We start from the raw sequence: 18628 nt of genomic DNA, 5'->3' as shown, positions 1-18628 counted from the left end.
CAGAAATGCTTTTCTCATTTAAGCAGCCTACTAATTTATTATTAATTACTTTGGGGTTAACTGACCAGTTAGTTCCAAAATATTAGCACTACATTTCTAATATATAAAGACAAGGATCCTACTATCTTACATGCATGTAAGATACATTCTTCTCACATGAACAGTGTGTGGGTCCTATAAATATACTGTTTATGTGAGGTGAATGTATTTTACATGCATGTAAGACAGGGATTGCCTAAAGACAATAATCTTTTTAAGTTAATGTGAAGCGACGCCTATGATAACCATTGTATTGTAGACTTATTTTAAAACTGATTTATTAAAACAAACAAAAACCATTTTGAAAATAATATAATTTCTTTTCATTTCAATTAACAAAAAAAAAAATATCACTATTTTTAGATCAATCTTCTTAATTATCTATCCATAGGCATTCATAAATAGGCATACGCTAAGTTACGTTAACTTAGGCCCTCCCTCGTAAATAAATAGCACTAGGCTAGCCCATTGCATGCCTTGGTTAAAGAAAAATGCATGCATTGCACGTGCAAAAAGAACGTTGGTGCTGGCAAAAAATTTTACCGTCCCATGATCCCAAAGCCCAAGGTGACAAACGAGTCCAGTGTTTGATGATTTGATTACTTCATCAAGGCCATCCGATCTGCTGACAAATTTTCATAATGTGACTTTTGAAATAGTTACAAAATCAGGTAGGTCCCCACTTAGAATTATAAAAATAGAAAACCCCCCCATTTACCTTCAGCAGCCTTTAATTGATGTTTGTAGTACAAACAATAACGGTACCTTGCTATTGCTACTTGGTAGCTGCATGTGGCATGTAGCTTGTCTGAACAAACTTTATAGCTAGCTAGCTCAGCTCTCTCTCTCATTACTCAAGCATCACAAAGAAAGCCATCCCTCCCCCACCAACAACGCCCCCTGCGGCCCCTTTTTCTGAGACTCTAGCCTGTACATATATATAGAAGCACTGGTAGATGAGTTGGTGCTCCCCTTTCTCTCACAACTTGAGAGGGTTGCACTTGCGAGTCATTGAGCAGCTACTGAAAGTAATAAGCTCTTCAAAATTCACACAGCAAATATTAGCTAATGGCTTCAACGATGGATAAGTCGTCACCAGCAACGTTCAACAAGGGAGCATGGACAGCTGAAGAAGATAGGAAATTGGCTGAGGTCATAGCAACTCATGGGCCTACAAAATGGAAGACAATTGCAGCTAAAACAGGTACCATATAATACACACACACACTCAATCGATATGCCTCCATTAAGATGCATGTTTGATGTAATATAAAGCTTGATTAATTATTGGTCTTCGATTTTAATTTGAAGGCCTCAATAGATGTGGAAAGAGTTGCAGGCTAAGATGGATGAATTATCTTAGACCAAATATTAAGAGAGGGAGCATATCAGACCAAGAGGAGGACTTGATACTTAGGCTACATAAACTCCTAGGAAACAGGTTACAATTTTATATGTAGCTTCAATTTAATTAATTCGTCAGTTTGATTTACATTCTGATTGATAATAAGCCATCTTTGGTACCTTAAATTTTGTCTTAGGTGGTCTTTGATAGCTGGGAGATTGCCGGGTCGAACTGATAACGAGATAAAGAACTACTGGAATTCTCATTTGAGCAAAAAGATTAAAAATCAGAAAGAGAAACAAAGTGGAGTTTCAACAAGTGAAGCTTGCAGAGATGAGAAGAGAAGGGCGACGGAGGTAATCGACAAAGCAGAAGCTGTGACTGCGAGCGAAGAGAGCAAGGCAAATAGTATAGCTGAAGAATCATCAAACTCAGATAATATCAGTGGTAATAATGGCTTCAATGTAGATGAGTTCTTTGATTTCTCCAATGAGGATCCTTTAAACTTGGAGTGGATTAGCAGATTTGTTGAGCCTGACGAGGGCTTTAGGTAATGCTTCTTGTGGAGTGGAAACTCTGTGTTCTCTGTCAAAAACTGACTCAGTTCCATTATAATTAACAAACGTTTATGGGGATATTCATAATTTATATGTAAAATTATTTATCTATCATGAAAAATATGGTATTGTTCATGACGAGTCTGTCAGTTCTTAGTAATTCAATGTGCTATATTTTGATTGCATAAAAATATACATGCAATTAAATTTTAACCATACACTGTATGACACTAGATTTTTTTAAAAGAGCAACACAGCTTGGATCAGTGGTAGATAGAAAATTCACAATCCACAATAAAATGTTGTTTGTGCAACACGCCCTCACTCTGTTGAAAACCACCTTTTTTTTTTTTTGGTTATACCCCAATTCTTTTCCCATATTTTCCCCACAACTCAAGGGCCAGGAGTGAGATCTTGAAGATCTGGTATGGCATAATAATTGAGGTATTTCTAGAGAAAGAGCTGGGGTTACCAAACAGTTGTTTTGGTATATTCGTGATTCTCCATTTTCAGCTCATTTTCTTTGCTACTTTGTGAAAATAATCACTGCTACCAGGCTGGCCAAGAGGAAAATGAAATTGCAGCAAAGAGGAGGAAATAATTGCGGACCCAAGGCAATAATTGAACAAAGAAGGCATAGCCAGAACCATTTACGCACTGAAAATTTTGGCCCCTTGTGTAATTAAATCGTTATGCAGATTCTATTGGTGTGAAAAACTGACAGCAAATTGATAAATGATAATTAAAGGCGGTAAAAAAATTTGTCTGCATCATTGCAGACCATCATTTTAATATGATGAGACAAAAGGCTTGCAAAGATGTGCTTAGTAGACCCCATGTCAATGACAAAAGCAGCACATGTTACACGAAAAGTTAATGGAGCATTGCTGATTCAACAGCTTGCCCGTAAGGAGGGTATTTAGGAGTTCAAATGTTCCCACCAAACAAAAAACTCATAATCATTCGAGCTACCACCAACCATAGCAACCTTAACAACGAGAGAAACTTACACGAGCAACATCGGTTGTTGGCATTACAAGTGTTTAGACATTAGGGATTCCCTCACTCGCTCACCTCAACAGTCTAATAATATAGTACTTTGCTATTTGGCAGAGCAGGAATCTCACAATAGATCCGACTTTGAGCCCCACTGCATTATTGGACTCACCACTTCAACATACCGAAGTGCTGAAATAGTGTACGTATTTCATGCAAGGTTCTCATATATCACTTCAAAGGGATTTAATTTGGCAATTCTATCTATTAAGAATAATATTTACACAATCTGACCAACTTGCCGATACATAGCAAGCAGAGGTGGCAATAATTGCAAATGGAAGTAAGAAGTATTATTATGTGCACCACATTAACATTTCATCTTAACATCGAATATACTCAAAACTTGTAATCTCATGACGGTAAATTGAATTTTGAAAAGAAAAAAATAATAATAATGGTAAGCATCTGAATTTTCTGCTATCAATCTGTCATCCCAATGAGACTTCAGCGTAAGAAATAATGGTGTTCCATTTCTTGTCTGGAAGCGAAAAAAGCTTGAATTCTCTACTGGAGAAAGAGCAGTAAAAGACATTAGAGATGGGAAAAGGCAAAAACATGAATGACAGGTGTTCGGCTGTGTGCTCTACTTAACTTTCTTCACTGATCGGTACAATTGGAGATATGATAATATAGTAATGAATACAGGAGAAACATGGACTTACAGTATGAGCAGCTATATAACATCAGCAGACCAGTAACATTAAATTAGCCCCACGCCATGGAACAAGCATAATTGACAATCAATTTACCATCAAAGCCAAAATTCTGCAAAGGGCATGCAACAGTCGATCAGCGACCGAAAAGATGTAGGCATGTAGCAGAAAATTCAGAACTCAATTAAGTCAGATGGGAGAATCTTAATGAAGAAAAACTTAGATTAAAAACCATGTATCTGGACAAGCAAACGAATGTATCTATGGCAACAACAACAATCGTATTTCTGATTTTCTTGTTTGGAAAAACAAATGAAACATTTATTAAAAACCATGCAGAACCTTTCTCCTAAAATATAACATTAATAATTTGTTAATAACCATATTCAAAATTGACAAAACATCTTTAGAAATTGAATCTTAACAAGGATATGCAATGACTACAAAGTGCATAGTCATTTTCTTCATCAGGAGAGACAACAGCCACTGTCAATCACAAATATAGTTAGACAATTTAATTCTACAGTAGGAAAAATATAAAACAAATTTCTTTCCCTTAAATACACACTCAGGTACTAGGGCTGTATAAACGATGGAACACCATCAACACCAATAAATCTACAAACCCAAATGAATGATTTATATCATTGCAATGTACAAGGTTCTCTTATTTCATTTATATGCAACGTAAACACAAACTGAAAACATTTCTCCATGACATTTGCCAATAGAGAAGCATTATATTTGCATCATGGCTTCAGGGTTCCCTTAACTAACAGCAAAAAGAAAGAAAGGCGTCTCCTTTAGAGTAGTTAGGAAGAACAAACCATGTGCAGATCAAGCCATTGGTTGGTCTTTAAATGCAAATTTTACCACAAATAAAAGATGACCGATTTCATTATTACTACTTCATTAATGCATATGGGTGCAATCATTACCAGATAAAACACAAAAAACAATTAAATAATAAATTCAACAAACTCTTTGAACATATAACTAGATAACAAGTATCTATCATCCAAGATAAGAAAGGTTGTAACAAACTTACATTGTACAGATCAATCACTAATTCATCAGGGTTTGGTGAAAATGCACTATTGACATACACAAACTGCACCCACAAAAAAAAAAAAAAAAAAAAGAAGAGAGAGAGAGAGAGATCTTAGTACTCTGAATCTCAGAGGAAAATATATTTGGCAAAACATCAAATAGCATACCAATGTCTCCCGCCCAAGATGCCGGCATAGGAATTCAATCACTTTTGCAAACTTATCAGATCCAGATATCTGCCCAAAGTGTACAGCATATAAATATTAACATACAGCAATTATATGAAAACCAAGATCGCCCTTCTCCTTAAATGAAAAAAACAAGGTTTCTTGATAAAGGGGGGGAAATAGTTCAAGCCAGACAAAATCATTAAAAACCAGAAGATGTTGAACTTTAAAGTACACTATTTTTTTACCTTCAGAAATGGCTTATATATTAATTACCTTCAATCATGTTCCATTTGTTATGATTCAATTTTGCTATTAAGTCCTAACCTTATCTCAGTGTCACGGTTAAATATCTTCAGAAACAGAAAAGAAAAAGGCCTTACATTGAGGCATCTCTAATTCTCCATGGTATAAAGTTAGCAAAAGAAGTCGATATTTTCCATTTAACAAACTGAAACAAACAATTATTTTATATTTTAGTAGCAAAGCTGAAAAAAAAAAAAAGTTACAGTGTACTAACATATATTAGCACTTAGCTCCTGCAAAATCTCCTTCCAATTAAACTTCGCATCAAGTTTACTGTCAATAAATTCAATCCACAACTCCCCAATATCTCACAAACCTCACTATAAGGAATATTGTCAATAGTTAACAAACCAATACAGTGGCAATCCCAGAGTTTGACAACAGCAATAACAACTACAAAGATTGAAATTCTTTCAGGCCATCAAAATTTACTCTTTGCCCAAGAGCCTACACATAAAAATCACACAAATGCAAAACCCAAAAAGGATTTCAAAATCTTGATCTTCTAATACAAACACATACATTATATCAAAATCATAGATTAAAAGAAAAAAGAGAGAGAAAAACAACAGAAGACTATGAATTTTACTCTTATTTGAACTACCCACATGCAAAAACTCGTCATAAACAAAACCCTTAAGGATTTTCACCTATAATATGTTAAAAAGTTGACAATTTTACGAAAACACAAATTAACATAGTGATCAAAGGGGCACCTTGAACTTTGCTTGCTTGAGTATAGGAGCACCACCAGTGGCTCTAAAATGAACAACAACTGCATCAAAGAACAACACCCAATAGAAAAGCGAATTAAAGAAAGTTCAAAAATCCGAATACTGCACGAAATTACAAATTTTTATTAACTAAAAAGATAATTAAGAAAAAAAACTGCAATCATCGGTGATAAAGGACTCGCCTTTTCGAGTAGAACTCGGCGAGTCAGTTGCCGCCATCTCTGTTAGTCGGATCAAACACCGTTGAGTTGTCGACTCGCACGCAATCTTTTCATTTATTTCACCGTAAGATAAGTTTTGAAAGAGAGCGCAAACAACATTTGGATCCTTCAGTCTTTATATTTTCTCAATTAAGGACATAGTTTGTCCATTTATTTAAAATAAGCTCCTCGTTATGTTGAAAAGACCAAAGTGCCTTTACAAACGGTTAAAATTTGTATATCCGATAAAATTTTACATGGCCTGGTTAATCTTGTTGTACCACAGCTTTAATGATCGAGTGATTTTAACACTCAATTGAGGTGACGTCACTAGGTTATTTCTATTGTAGCACGAACGAACTTTTGGGTTCATTTCGACCATGTTTGTACTAAAATACGAATGAAATTTATTTTATCAAATACAAAGGGAAGCTGTTGCTGAACACTACTGAGTTTTTAAGAATTTTTTACCATGTGTCTTTTAATAGTAGTGTATGGATAAGATTTCATTTCTTTTATTTTTTTATTTATTAACAATTAATCAATAATTAAGTTATTTACTCGGAATATACTCATATCCTAATAATTTGGGCCAACCTCTTATAAAACGAGAAAGACTTGTGAAAGACTGTGAGATAATTAAATGATATTTTGTTACTTGATATAGCAGTGAATTTTATCATGGAACCAACATGATACCAAAGTAAGATTCATTAACTTTAATATTAAAGATAGCAGTGAGTCCTATCATGAGATCTATTACTCGACCACGTGACAGAGCATCATTGCTAAATTGATGGGATGGCTCCACACGTATTTTTTTTCTCGAATACAGTAACTTGATGATGAGCTAATTCACGTGATGATGATATGTGCAGATGAGCCGACATGGTGACTAATGAAATGTGTGCTGATGTGCGAAGCTCGTTTTATAAAAGGGGGATGCCGTTGGCTTGTTTTGATTGGTTACAGTCAACAATTCTGTTATTAGACTCATAGTTAGCTAGTTATCAACTTGTAAACATGTATAAATAGAGCTGATCAAGCTCAGTATATGTAATCTGGTTTCATTGAATAAAGATTCTTGATTCTTCCAAAACTTTCATTTTCATTTTTCCTTCTCATTTTCTCTCAAACCAAACAAGTCTAATAATGGCAATAGTTATTATAAACCAGCAGTGTTATCTTTAATTTTCTTCAATGTAATGATGGGAATGAGTGCCCTCGTATATCATTAAAGTCAAGCTTTCAAAACTTTAAAAGTTGTTTGATTTAAGATGGAAATGTATCAAGCAAAACAAAACAAAATATGTCATCCGAAAATGATTTTGTCTCCAACTCACATGTTACGAATTGGCCATCATCAACAGTATGTAAAGATATTGTTTTTCACATGCAATGATTAATTAATAGGCAGATCGTTGTCCAAGCGCCGGTTAAACCTTGGTCACATCAAAATGTAAATATAGAAAAATAGAAAAAAAAAAAATCTTTCTTTCATTTCATTCTAGTCTTATCGAGTGACAATAATGCATTATGCTAAGAAAGGAAATGAGAGTGACCGAATTAGTAATTAAATGTGTTAGTTATAATCTCACATCTTATCATTCGGTTATCAACAGACCACATGCAGGGATGATTAATTGTCATTAATTAGTGAAAAGTTGGCATATGCACAACCAAAACGGTTGATTAAATATCGCAAATGTTTACATCTTAGGTTTACAAATGAATGTTTCTTTGTCTATGGACACATCAACATGTGACTGAATATGCAATAATTGATGCAGATATATATTGTTTTCTTTCTTTAATTCAAGTCTAGATTCATCAGGTGACAATAATAAGTCAAATAATTAATACATTCCGCTGGCTAAGAGAGCGAGAGAGACCGAACTGAGCTTTACCCTTCCGGAAAAGACATAGTAGTAGAGAAGCATGCCAAATGACATAAAGATATAGTGGAAGAACAATCAAACAAACTGAGCATGTACTTAGAAATTCATTGGCATAAAGAGAAATAATTAAATTTCAGAATCGAAAAAGAAGGATCTTACCACCGAGTGAAAGAGTTACCATATAGGGTGGGTGTAATTGCACAGTTATTCTTCCTAAAAGTGTAGTGTGAGTGCATCATAAAACACTCTTGGACAGCATGTAACCATGAATAATTTAAAAAGATAAACGTTTATTTAGTTTTTATATTTTAAATTAAGTACCCTTTTACTTTTATAGTTTAAAAAATATCTCAAAATATCCTATTGTTCTTATCCTTATCTTTTCTTTGCTTTTGCAAGCTTGCAACAATCTTTATAATAATTTTATTTACAAAAAAAAATTTGATATCAAATTAACCTTAAAAGTTAAATAATAGCAACAAAATTTTTACATTAATTTTTATTTAATTTTATAGTTAATTTGATAAATTAACTTTTTTTTTCTCTTTATCAATGTCCCCAAGATTATTGTAAGGATATTTTTGTAAATTAAAAGTAAATAAATAAGGACAAAAGTGTAATATATTTAACATCATGAGTGTCTCAAGAATTTTTTAAAATATAATAACTAAACGAACATTTACCATAACTTAAAATAATGAAATCCATTCTAAAACTATTGAAACCCAACTGTGGATGTTTAAAAGCCAAAATTATTAAACAATGTTATCAATAATTTTTCAAATATAATATCGGGATTGAGTGTCCTGGAACAACATTAAAGTCAAGCTCATCATACCTTAAACAATAGTGCTAAACGTAGAGAACGCTAAGAGAAGGTTGAGAAAGACGACAACACAAGCTGCTGTATCGCCACTTTTTTTATAATTATTTTAACATTAAATAAGTGTCACAGACAGGAGAGAGCGTGCTGTCGTTTCTCTCATCATTCTCTCAGTGCTCATGACACTTAACATTTTCTTACCTTAAATTCTTATAGTTTGAAATGGAAATGCACCAATTGCAAAACAAAACAAAAGAGAGAATTTTCAAATACGATAATTAATCGACACAAGGGATTTTAAAGATTTGGTAGTCACCATCTCATGACACATCGTTTGGAGCTATTCTTCAATTCACCTCGAAATCTAGCATGTGCGCTTTGCCCCTACAAGTCTACATGCGATGATTGAAAAAACAAAAAAAAAGGAAAAAAAATTCTAAATATATCATATAAAATATTTATATGCTATTATTAATAGAATTTACTGTCTAATCTTTTTGTTTTTTTTTTGTCTAAAATTTTGTTAAAAATTTACCCCCAATGAATCGATATTGATTTGGCTACGCTACTAAAAAGATTACTTATTAAGTAATTAAGAAGTGTTTATTAATTTTACCTATTCCTCTATTTCTCATATGGGTTTCGTAATTCTAGAAATTGACTCGATAACTAATATTGGTCTCAATTGAAGTCCTTCTACGAATATTTTCTAATGGGTTTATCAGTGCGGCACTTTTTTCCTGGATAGGAACGAGTTATTTGAATGTAATTTTTGTCGATTTTCTAAGTATCTTGTACTATACAAACGAATAAGAAAATTAGCAAACTAATAGTTGAATTACACCCAAAAAGGGAAAGGGAGAGAGACTACGATATTGTCAGAATTGATTCATAAACCCGTCTGTGATCTATTATTGACTTAATTATGAGACACCGCAGTCCACAGTAAGGAACAAGGTCCACGAGAAACTAAGACAAAGTGATATTCAACTCTTTACAAATTGCATGTTGACTTTTCCATAACTTCGCCAACTTTATTTTTACTATATAGCTAGACGATCCTCACAATACACACAAATCGATCCATCATTATTGATATAGTTCATATGTAGTACCCATATATATGTGTAGAGAAAGAGAGCCCTAAACCACTCGAATTCGGACCTGATTAACTCATCTACTGATGCAAATTCCGAATCTTTCACTTTACCATCAGAATTTTGAGATGAATAATAGCCTTTGTCTTTGTCACATGTGTTAATTGCGCTGACAATATCACCTCCAATACTATCTGTGTCATCCAAATTCGGTAGCTGTGAGAAATCTGGGCTGAGTAAAGATTAAAAATGCTCGTCCATCTCAAAATCAATCATGAAATCAGACGGATCACTCTGTTCCATATTGAATTCTGGCAGTACTCTTCCTCCTTCATTCGTCGCATTTTGATCATTATCATCATTAAGGGGGCCATCAGCCATTGATGGCGCAGGCTCCACAATTAATTACTTGATCTTGACCGTAGCTTTTTTCTTGTTCCGGGGTACTAAAGAACAACGCTTTGGTGCGCTTTGAGGCCCTTGTCCGAATTGGGTAAGAATCTGTTTTGGCTATGAATTTTTTGGACCCTAATTTCGGCTTTTCTTGGCATTGATTTAATGTTTTTCGAGTACAAGCAGTTGATGAAGAAGGGCTTTGGTGATGGTCCTGCAATTTTTTATTTTCTAATGTTGGTGCTCCAATAATTCTTGATTTCATATTTTCATTGTCTGTTCGCCCTGGAAGCCGGCCAGCGATTAGAGACCACCTGCAGACGCAATGAATATATATTTGTAATTGCATCACAGTAGGCATTAGTTTCCTGCACGTCTCAATTTCAGCAAACATTGACAGTACGAGAAATACTTTTTATATTTTAACACTTGGAAATTAAAGAGGAAAATGGGGTGAAGGAAAGAACCTGTTTGCCAGGAGATTGAGAAGCCTGATAATGAGTTCGTCTTCATCATGGCTAATGTTTCCTCTCTTGATATCAGGCCTCAAATAATTTAGCCACCTTAGCCTGCAACTCTTCCCACATCTTTGAATGATTAATTTAAAATCAAACAAAAAATTACAGGTTCTCAAAGCCCTAATTAATAATTAAAACCATAAATTTATTCACTTTAATTTGCAAATACATCTTAATTAATTAATTAATTACCAGCTCTTTTTGGTAGGTATCTCCATTTTCCTTCACCATATATGGTAATATAATCTGTGAGTATCTTATCTTCTGCTGCTGTCCATGCTCCTCTATTCAAACCTTCTTCCTTTGAACAACAAGGAAACCTACCTATTGAATATCAATCCTTGAAAAGAAACTCAATTCTCTCACTTTCTCTCTCTTTTCTTTTCTTTCGATCTTGTTAAGTGATATTTTTGTTTGAGCTCCCTAGTGTCTGGGTTAAGGAAGCTAATATGAAGAGGGTAACACACCACTTCTTATGGCATATTAATTGGTCATCTATGCATGTGTGTGTGCGTATTTATATACACACAACATAAATTGATTTTTTGTGCGTATTTATATAATAAGGACTCTTAAAGATAGTTTCCCACCCATTTATGACTAATTTATTTTGTGTTGTAAGAAAATAAAACAAGTCTGGCTAATATTATATAGCTATCATTAAGAACTATCACCATAAACTTGTTCGTTTACATGTATTAATTATTAGTAGGGCTTGTTAAACGCTACTACTCATCAAAATAATGCGGCGGCTGCTGCCATTCAACCACAAAAAGACTGTCAATTTTCTTTTTCTTTTTCTTTTTTAAATTTGGTTAAAAATGATGACAGACAGGCTTCATGCATATGGCATATCCGTATATGTCTTTTATGGCCCTTCGAAAAATTATTGTGATAAGTACGTAGTTTTTACAGATTAAGATTAAGTTTTGGAGTAGCAAAAAGTTATGTATTTTCTTAAATAAAATTAATTTGAACTTCTGTACGACAAGAGCCATAATAATAATAATAGGGAAAAAAAAACCTGCCAACTTATTAGCTAATTACGACATTCTTGATTTATTTTTATTTTTATTTTTTTACGGTGTCAGGAATTTACTGGAACCAATTAAGATTGTTTCTATTGTTGCACAAGCAACATAGGCTAATTTTAAGTCATTTTTTATTAAGATATATTAACTCCTCAGTTGCTATAAGAGAAGGAAATAAAAATCCCTATAATTACAGGACTCAGAATCAACCCTTCCAACAACTTTGGTTAGCAATTTTGCACCACAGCTAATCCCTTATGTATAGTTAAATCCATGAACGCTATAATATTTTTTATTAAAGAAATATATTAGTCCACCCCTGGAGCAACTAAATGTTGATTTCGTGCATATTACTGTCTATTACAACATATGGTGAATAATAGCATACCTGCAGCACATGCGCACAAATCCACACACACACACACACAGCCTCCTATATATATATATATATATTGTATGCATACTTCCATCCATCCCACTCAATTATAATTAAGAAAGAAGTGGAAGTTGCTACAATTATATATCGTGCAGCTACACCCACTTAATCATTCTAAGACATGTGTGTATGAATTAAATATATATAATTAACTACTATTTACGTACGTGATGATTTTCCAAAAACAAATACACACTCAAAATACACTCTTTTCTTATTCCCACTTAAAAGTTAGTGCATGGGCAGCTGTTTTGCTTTTGAATTGATTGGTGCGATATGAACGTGATTAAATGAGGTCCACCACTGCAATTTTGATTGTAACTAGACAATACATACAGCAGATTACCTTTGCATTTATTTATTTATTTTTAAATGTTAAATTCACAAAAGCTTTGGGAAAATTGGATATTTGTTCAATTATAGGAACTCTAAATTGAAACAGTTCAGATATTCAAGCATGACAAATATATATAATAATAATAATAATATATAGTTCACAGAATGGAACATATAACCAAGATTTGCCGCAATCTTGTAAAAAGAATGGAGGTAAAATGAAATTCCTCATTAACCAAAGAAAAAAAGTGCAATAATTACAATATATAACAAGCATGATGATGTATTGAGTATTATTAGCTACTCATGAAAATTATTTAGACCAACAGACAGAAAAGCACACAAGAATCTTTCAAAGGAATCTCAAGACCAATCAGAACAAGCAATATATTGTGAAATAAATTATTGCAAAATCTGGTTTCCTGGGCATGCTACTCAAACCTTGCACTACAAATTTGTCAATTAATATACATTAATTATGAAAGGCCGCCGAAGAATGAAAAAGAAAGTAATGTGTGTAAAGAATATATGAAAATACAATACCCACCCACACCAAGCTTCATTTATGCTATTACACTGAAATAATCTTGATGAAGATAGAAACTTACCTTATGAGCCTATCTATATTAAAAATATATATATATATATATATATATTAAGACTTGTAATCACCAAAGCAAATAAACAAATAAATCAACAATGGAAATTTTTTTTCTTAAAAAAATATGATGATTAACTTCTGGGAACTAGTTCACTACTTGTGATACTTGTTCGGTAATTACAGCCTGTTCTTTTGGCAGTCCAATTATAGTTTTCAGTCTTCACCTATTCAACCTGCAAAACATTAAAAAAAGAGTGTAAAACTGAAAAGCATAAAATAAATTGTAGCATAAAGTTCTTATGCCTTCAAATCAGCAAGCAAGAACAAATACTATTTACAAGTCTCTCTCCTGTGACACTAACGTTCACAATGCAAAAAGTCATTTATAACCAAAAAAGGCAGCCAGTTCATTTCTTGCAAGCTCAGAATGCTTACCATTGCTTCTACACCGTCGTAACCACTCAGCATGAAGACCAGATTACAACCAGGTACCCCTATCCGTCAATAACGTGTTAGTTGCTGCAACATTTGAGATCCAGATGGCATAAGTAGCTGCTCAGAACTTGCTGAAGATTTCATATGGGTGTTAACACCAACTGGGTTTCCAAGTCCCTGTCTTATCATCTCTCTAGGGTCATTTGTGATGGTTTCAGACTGAGAGGGTTCCATCAATGCACGTATCTGACATAATCCGTATAAAATGAATGCTTTCAGTGCTCCATCTGGTGAGGATATACATTAAAATAAATCAACAGGTCCTTCAACTCACCATTTCAAGACGCTTACTGTGGACGTCACTAGATAACTGCATCATTTGGAAAACATTACATCAAAATTGATCAACTAGAGTGTACTTTCATTTAGAAATAAGCAAGAACTTTCATCTCATGGGACCATCTCCATTCCAAATCAAATTATTTAGGCGGAAGAGTGAGATTATGAAACATCATATTGCAATCTACAGGTCTTGAGATAAAAAAATAAACTACTTACAGATTTCCTTTGGTGATTCCGCTCTTCACTTGAAAATCCTGGAACCGTCAAATGCCAGTTTTTCTCTGCACACGAACTTGATGTATCAGATTCAAGGTTCTGAGGTTGCTTAGTAACGAAAAAAGAAAAGTGAGTAAATATCTACTACTCCGAAGAGTTATCTACTGTTCAAAGATTCTGAAGCAATATGTATCCAGCCTAGTGTTGGCATTAGGTTCAACGAGCTAGCACATTAAAATCACACACATGAGAATGAATCAGAGGGAGGGAGCTAAAGGAGCAGAATAAGTTGGTAGAAGTGAGTTCATATAACCAGACAAGCGTATAAGGTTCTCTCCACCCTGATGTTACTCCTAAAACATTTCCCATCACAATTAATTAATACTTAAAAGACATATTAGACTCTGAACATTTATGAAAGAAAATGTATGAGTTCTTACAAGTTAGCACTTTCAAAATCACACACGTATTAATGAATCTACCAAAAAAAAGATAATTACAAATGCAAGTCTCACCAAACAAACAGATTATTTATGAAAGCATGATATTTCTAACCTCTTCCATTCACCACATTTTTTATACCACAAATAATCTGATATTCCTAAATTTCGACCAAATCTTCAAACAATAAACCCAGCGATCAAACATAGGTGACAGCTAACAAAATGCTTAAGTTCAACACGATAAAACTTCTGTAAAACATGTTCCAGAGAAGCACAAACCCAAGTGCAGTAATATATCCTTGGACTCCAAAGTTGATGATTTTCGATGCTTTGCCAAATTACAGGCAAAGGAAGTCACCTGCAAAAAGTAAATATAGATAAATATCTTTGAGAAAGATCATCCAAAATTCTACTTTGTCAAAATTAGCATAACATTTTCAAAGAGAATAATCATCTATAAATATGAGCATGAGATCTAGTGTACATAGGGTCAAAAAGCCTGGTAACATGTTAACTAGATGACATTGCAGAAGTGCCATGATCTGATGAACCAAACAGGTTCCCAGCGAGGAAATCTAACTTGAAAATCCCAAGTAATCTTCTATCATTATAGGTCCCCATTAATAAGTTATTCATGAACAACATATGATGTCTTTCAAAGAAAAAAAAAAGTTCTTTATGAATAACTCTTTCAAAAATTCTATTTCAAAAGCATTTTTAAAGAACTAGAAGCCAGAAAGAAGGGTTAAACAGTTGGTTAGCTTAGGAGTGCTCACAGAGTCAATGAAGTCATCAGCAATTTCCAAAAGAAGATCTTCAACTTCTGGATCCACCTTTCCCTGGGAGTCCACCTGAGTGGCCAAAAATTGAACACCATGAATAATAACCATAAACAAAAAGAAAGAACTGAAAACTCAGTGGAATGCAGCAAAAACCTGGGAAACTAGATCCTGTATCTTTCTCTTCCCAAGGAGTTGATTAGTTGCTTCTGTTCCTTGACTTGAACTGCCCCCAGGTGTAGTTGTACCAGAGACAGTTGCATCTGGCTGTGATCCTGTCAAACTAAGAGATTTCTGGCCTGCGGGGCCTGAAATCCTTGGAGACTGCTGCTGCTGCTGCTGTTGATGCAAGCTTGGTTGCTGTTGCGATTGTTGTTGTTGTAGTTGCTGTTGCTGCTGCGGCTGCGGCTGCGGCTGTGGCTGATGCAGCTGTGCATGCCCCATTTGTGGCTGCTGCTGCACCAGCTGGGACAACTGCTGTTGATTCAAGCCCATAGAGTTCTGTAATTGAGGAGATGAAGCAAGTTGCTGCTGTAAGAGGACCGGGGATTGCCTCTGATGTTGTTGGAGACGGAATGAAGGAGAGCCAGGAGCAGACATTGCAGGCATTTGCTTCAACCACTGCTGTTGTGACAGAGAATTTTGCATCATGCCTGGCTGTCCGTTCTGAGCCAGCCCAGATAACTGAGGATTCATAAATGCCAGAGATGATGATGTCCTAGATAAGTTTTGGATCTGCAGATTTTAAAATAGCTTGGATGTCAAGCTCATGTTTACAAATTAAAATAAGAGAAAGCACATTCAAAATCACACAAAATCATTGCAAAAGATTTCACTTCCTTGGAAACATCTTCAAAGAAGGTCGCATTCACCAGGCCCATTCAATTGTGTGAATTATTAGGGAGAATAATGAAAACCAGATTTTACAATTTCAGCACATTATAGTTATTTCTTTATATGAAAAAATAACAATCAATTTTAGTCCCCAGCAAGGTCAGTATCTCTATCAAGCAGAGAAATGCAGAGAAATGTTATAGTATCCGAATCAAAGGCATTTTCTAAAAGAAACACATAAGCAAAAGCTAATAGCTATAAAAACACACTGCTGGAAAAACAAAGAAAGAAGAAGGGAAATCAAGATTTCTTCACTTCTCTCACACGTCGTGGTGATTTCTAACAGTTCTGTAATGATCCATCCATCAGCAAGAGTAATACAATAAAAGTTTCATCAAATCCACAGATGGAAAACAGAGCAAAGCAGCATTAGAAGGAAAAATACACCTGAGGAGAGGTGAGGGGATTCTGTTGTGACAATTGTTGCCTTATCTGCCCCTGGTTCATTCGCTGTTGAGCATAAAGAGGGTTGGCCCTCAAGTGTGAGCTTAAATTAAGGATCCCCATTGCTTGCATCCCCGGCAAAGACTGTCCAGGAGAATTGCCAGGATGGAATTGGGATCCTGGGACAACCCCAGGTTTCTGCCGTGGCTGTAATGAAAACATCAATTGTTTCAGAAAGGAAATTGTCATCAGGGTGGTCCATAATTAAGCAGAAAATCATCTATGAAGAGCTATTATTAGCAAGTTTTTCAGTATTCTTGCAGATTATACTCAGTAAAACAAATACAATGTTACTTTTAAAAGAGTGCATGCACTTCATGGTTACACAAAGTACAGAAGCACTTGTGCAATTCACCATTTTTTCTTTTCCTAATTAAATTCGTAGCAAAGATCCAACAATTAGTGTAAATGAATTCAAAATATTACATTGTAAGCAGCATGACTACAACAAATGATTGAATATTTCTAGAATGCGAAAAATTCAAGCTTCGACAAATAACTTCACTTAATCATTGAAATAGAACTGTTCAGAAAGTGCACCACTGAGCAAAATAAACCACATTCTACAGTACTCCATCACTTCTAAAGAAGTAAAAACCCAATCTCAGTTTCCAAAGAACTATAACTACTACGAAAATGCAGACCACCCCGGTGCACCCACATTACATTCATTATTATCCCTCCAAATATAGAACAAATTAGCTCCTCTTTCTTTTTCATGTAGTTCATCATTAAGCTAAAACTACTCCAATTCAAAACATTGAACCAACTCAAATTCTGCTTTCTTTCAAACATTAACACAACAATCAACATATCAAAGGGCACAACAAATGATCATCTCTTAACCAATACAGACAAAGTGACACGACTATACCAAATTCAACAACAGGTAATTAAGGGTATTCTGCAACCATTATTTTCTTTTTGCTTAATTTTGAAAGCACAACAGCCAAAGCACCTATTTTAGCATACTACAGCAACTGATCGCATTCTAAAGCAGTCCAATTCCAAATATGCCCTAAATTCGGCATCATAAACACAAATTACAAAATCAACAAAAGAACAAAAAAAAAGGAAAAAAGATACCGAAGCCATCAAGGGAGACTGTAAATTGAACTGTGCAGCAGCCGCAGAAGCTTGTCCGGACAGCATCCCGGGCAGGTGACCAGTCTGCCCAATAAGCCCAGACCGGGACAAAGTAGGACTACCAAGCTGCTGATTGCTACTCTGTTGCTGATTCTGCTGCCCGAAATTAACTTGCCCGTATATCGCCTGCTGCCTCAAAACGCTACTGTATTGAGAATTCTGTTGCTGCTGCGGCTGGTGGATTTGGTTAAGGCGCGAAATTGAGGGAGATCGTTGTAAAGTATGCGGAATTTGATAGTTTGACATAACATTAGTGTTAACGTTGTTTTGTTGCTGCTGTTGAACGAGTTGTGGGATTTGTTGCTGCTGCTGTTGTTGAGAATCGAGCGAAGGAGAAAACGACGTCGTTGCGGGCGTTTGAGTAGAAACTAATGCTGTTGTTGATGACGACGACGATGAAGAAGTCGAAGACGGGTCAGGCATCGGGTTTGGAGATTGCAGGGCTTTCGGCGGAGATGTTGTTGTTGTTAAATTATTTTCTGCCATGTTTGTTAATTTACTTTTTATTTATTATTATTATTATTATTATTTTTGCCTTATTATTAGTAGTTCATGGAGGAAATTTTGATGGTGTGTTATTTTGCAGAGGAAGAGAGAGTTTTTGGTTTTGCAGGACGCAAGTTGAAGAAAGAGAAGAGAGAGAAGATCTTCACCGTACACGTGTACATCTAAGGATGAAAATCCAC

The 18628-nt window shown here is 34.7% G+C and overlaps 4 protein-coding genes across 5 annotated transcripts; 1 reads left to right on the top strand and 3 right to left on the bottom strand.

Annotated features, from left to right (window-relative positions):
* Window positions 1-795: 795 nt before the first annotated feature.
* LOC18036262 (transcription factor WER) lies at window positions 796-2013 on the top strand. Its single transcript, XM_006426585.2, has 3 exons — window positions 796-1243; window positions 1351-1480; window positions 1581-2013. Exons 1-3 carry the CDS (start codon window positions 1108-1110, stop codon window positions 1936-1938), a joined length of 624 nt encoding a protein of 207 aa, XP_006426648.1. The 5' UTR covers window positions 796-1107; the 3' UTR covers window positions 1939-2013.
* Window positions 2014-3153: 1140 nt separating this feature from the next.
* LOC18036261 (ubiquitin-like protein ATG12) lies at window positions 3154-6243 on the bottom strand. Of its 2 annotated transcripts, XM_024180592.1 has the most exons (6): window positions 6093-6243; window positions 5893-5951; window positions 4871-4939; window positions 4702-4764; window positions 3663-3765; window positions 3188-3507 (listed from the first exon to the last, which is right to left on the bottom strand). In XM_024180592.1, the coding sequence occupies exons 1-5, from the start codon at window positions 6127-6129 to the stop codon at window positions 3706-3708; spliced, it is 288 nt and encodes a 95-aa protein (XP_024036360.1). In that variant the 5' UTR covers window positions 6130-6243; the 3' UTR covers window positions 3188-3507; window positions 3663-3705. The 2 variants fall into 2 exon arrangements, with proteins under 2 accessions (XP_024036361.1, XP_024036360.1); XM_024180593.1 differs by lacking the exon at window positions 3663-3765 and having other exon boundaries at window positions 3154-3507.
* Window positions 6244-9741: 3498 nt separating this feature from the next.
* Window positions 9742-11288, bottom strand: LOC18036247 (transcription factor TT2). The gene is made up of 3 exons (XM_024180307.1): window positions 11032-11288; window positions 10789-10890; window positions 9742-10635 (listed from the first exon to the last, which is right to left on the bottom strand). The coding sequence occupies exons 1-3, from the start codon at window positions 11055-11057 to the stop codon at window positions 10302-10304; spliced, it is 462 nt and encodes a 153-aa protein (XP_024036075.1). The 5' UTR covers window positions 11058-11288; the 3' UTR covers window positions 9742-10301.
* Window positions 11289-13331: 2043 nt separating this feature from the next.
* LOC18036246 (transcription initiation factor TFIID subunit 12b) lies at window positions 13332-18547 on the bottom strand. The gene is made up of 9 exons (XM_006426582.2): window positions 17883-18547; window positions 16740-16943; window positions 15615-16193; window positions 15456-15530; window positions 14959-15037; window positions 14237-14301; window positions 14013-14048; window positions 13679-13924; window positions 13332-13476 (listed from the first exon to the last, which is right to left on the bottom strand). Exons 1-8 carry the CDS (start codon window positions 18426-18428, stop codon window positions 13745-13747), a joined length of 1764 nt encoding a protein of 587 aa, XP_006426645.1. The 5' UTR covers window positions 18429-18547; the 3' UTR covers window positions 13332-13476; window positions 13679-13744.
* Between the last annotated feature and the right edge of the window lie 81 nt (window positions 18548-18628).

Source organism: Citrus clementina, unplaced genomic scaffold, assembly GCF_000493195.1.
Source record: "Citrus clementina cultivar Clemenules unplaced genomic scaffold, Citrus_clementina_v1.0 scaffold_7, whole genome shotgun sequence".
NCBI classification, from domain to species: domain Eukaryota; kingdom Viridiplantae; phylum Streptophyta; class Magnoliopsida; order Sapindales; family Rutaceae; genus Citrus; species Citrus x clementina.
Note: the sequence above shows the minus strand (reverse complement) of the source record. Positions and strands in the feature narration are given on the sequence as shown.

Coding starts and splice junctions, on each gene's coding strand:
- LOC18036247 (XM_024180307.1), bottom strand. CDS start 11,057: ATGGAGATACCTACCAAAAAGAGCTG. Junction 10,891..11,031: donor ATACCTACCAAAAAGAGCTG/GTAATTAATTAA, acceptor GAAGAGTTGCAG/GCTAAGGTGGCTAAATTATT. Junction 10,636..10,788: donor CTCAATCTCCTGGCAAACAG/GTTCTTTCCTTC, acceptor TTGCGTCTGCAG/GTGGTCTCTAATCGCTGGCC.
- LOC18036261 (XM_024180592.1), bottom strand. CDS start 6,129: ATGGCGGCAACTGACTCGCCGAGTTCTACTCGAAAAG. Junction 5,952..6,092: donor GCCGAGTTCTACTCGAAAAG/GCGAGTCCTTTA, acceptor TCTTTGATGCAG/TTGTTGTTCATTTTAGAGCC. Junction 3,766..4,701: donor TAGTGATTGATCTGTACAAT/GTAAGTTTGTTA, acceptor TGCCCTTTGCAG/AATTTTGGCTTTGATGGTAA.
- LOC18036262 (XM_006426585.2), top strand. CDS start 1,108: ATGGCTTCAACGATGGATAAGTCGTCACCAGCAACGTTCAACAAGGGA. Junction 1,244..1,350: donor GACAATTGCAGCTAAAACAG/GTACCATATAAT, acceptor TTTAATTTGAAG/GCCTCAATAGATGTGGAAAG. Junction 1,481..1,580: donor CATAAACTCCTAGGAAACAG/GTTACAATTTTA, acceptor ATTTTGTCTTAG/GTGGTCTTTGATAGCTGGGA.
- LOC18036246 (XM_006426582.2), bottom strand. CDS start 18,428: ATGGCAGAAAATAATTTAACAACAACAACATCTCCGCCGAAAGCCCTG. Junction 14,302..14,958: donor GGATATATTACTGCACTTGG/GTTTGTGCTTCT, acceptor GTTCGTGTGCAG/AGAAAAACTGGCATTTGACG. Junction 14,049..14,236: donor GGAATCACCAAAGGAAATCT/GTAAGTAGTTTA, acceptor CAAATGATGCAG/TTATCTAGTGACGTCCACAG.